Here is a 1,480-nt window from a genome sequence, read left to right as displayed (position 1 = left end):
CCACCACACTAGCTGTCATTATTTTTAATCAAGGGCCATGTAGGCATGTTATGCCAGCAATAACGGAAAGGTGAGCCCCAAACTTCTACACCTGCAGTGTTAATGCTGCATTGCATTGTTAGGTTTTGACGTGTTCGTACATTTAAGCTTAACCCATCGGTTGTAGTAAATAAAAAAGGATGAGGAATGCAGAGCCACTGTGGCTGTGGTGTTCTATGTGAAGGACTGTTCACCTGAAGGTTTATGTGTTAATATAAAAACATTCATCAATGCAAAAGGTGAGCAGCCCATGCTGCTTACTTTGTATCTAGGGTCAGGCCTAACCATCTTCATGGCCATGCGAGCGTGGTGACTGAGAGGCCTCCTGTAGCCGACTGCAGAAAGAGGCCTGGTCATCATCTGATGGTCACTGAAGCAGACACATAGAAAATGAAATGGTGAATACAGCACTGTGGCACAATTAATTCTTCTTATTTTAGTAGCCTACAGTAGCTTCAATAATGTAATTATAAAAGCTGTTCATCCTCTCTTAAGAGTATGCTCAAGTTGAAGCACCTTTATCCTGATGAAGAACGTAAAAAAGCATGTTATGAATATTCTGTAACTTACTCCTCCATGCGTGTGATGGGCTTCATTTTCCAGTATTCATCCTCCTCATCAAAATAAGCCCTGTTGACTATTTTGTTCTTTTCCTCTAAGGGGATGAAGTTCTCAATGATCAGATGCCTGAGAGAAAAAAAAAAATAAACAAAAAAGGAATGAGACAGAGGCAGTAAAGACACAACAACAAGACAACACACACATACCCCAAATTTCCCTGCTCATTTGCCAGCAAAATATCAGCTAGACTTTCCCTGGCTGTAAGGCTGCTGCTAAAACTAAAGACGTACTTATTCATTTTTGTGTGCCTGCTGTCCCGACAAAGTGTAAAGAAGCATGAAATCAGATGTAGTTTGGACATTGTTACAGTATACGTTCCCTCCTCTGCCAGGGCAGATGGTGTACATAACAGACATAATATTGATCTATGTCTTTGTGCCAGGACAACAGTATAGTATGCAGGCTCCCTACTTGAGTTTGAGGTCCCTGGTGAGTTCGTTCTGGTTCTGTTCCAGGTCCTGGCGCTCCTTGATGTGTGCCTCCTGGATGTCATGGATTTCAGCCTTCACGGCCTGCAGCTTAGCAAACAGCTAGAGGGCAAAGAAGGAGAGAGAAAACAAGGTACCATGATGGATATGGGAAAGAGCTTTAACCCTTTGAAACCTGGACCGACATCACTTTTCTTGTGCTGCGTTTAGTCTTTCACAAGTATTTAAATCTTTGAGCCCTGAGTAAATTGGTTTGATTTATTTCTAAATCATGTAAAAGGCAATGACTAACTTGGCAAGAAATGGCCCATGATTTGCAAGAAATTAGTAATATGGAAAACTTTTTTTTCTAAAACCTAGGGAAAAATCTCTAAAACTAATCAGTATTTATT

General features: G+C 40.9%; 1 protein-coding gene across 1 annotated transcript; it reads right to left on the bottom strand.

Moving 5' to 3' along the window:
• Positions 1 to 300: 300 nt before the first annotated feature.
• LOC121963427 (kinesin-like protein KIF3B) lies at positions 301 to 1,190 on the bottom strand (the record flags this gene model as incomplete). Its single annotated transcript, XM_042513714.1, has 3 exons — positions 301 to 409; positions 610 to 726; positions 1,072 to 1,190. Coding segments are annotated over 3 exons (345 nt in total), but the record flags the coding sequence as incomplete, so codon positions are not given.
• Positions 1,191 to 1,480: the final 290 nt, after the last annotated feature.

Source organism: Plectropomus leopardus, unplaced genomic scaffold (genome assembly GCF_008729295.1).
Source record: "Plectropomus leopardus isolate mb unplaced genomic scaffold, YSFRI_Pleo_2.0 unplaced_scaffold11231, whole genome shotgun sequence".
NCBI lineage: Eukaryota > Metazoa > Chordata > Actinopteri > Perciformes > Serranidae > Plectropomus > Plectropomus leopardus.
This window is presented reverse-complemented; position numbering and strand designations above follow the sequence as displayed.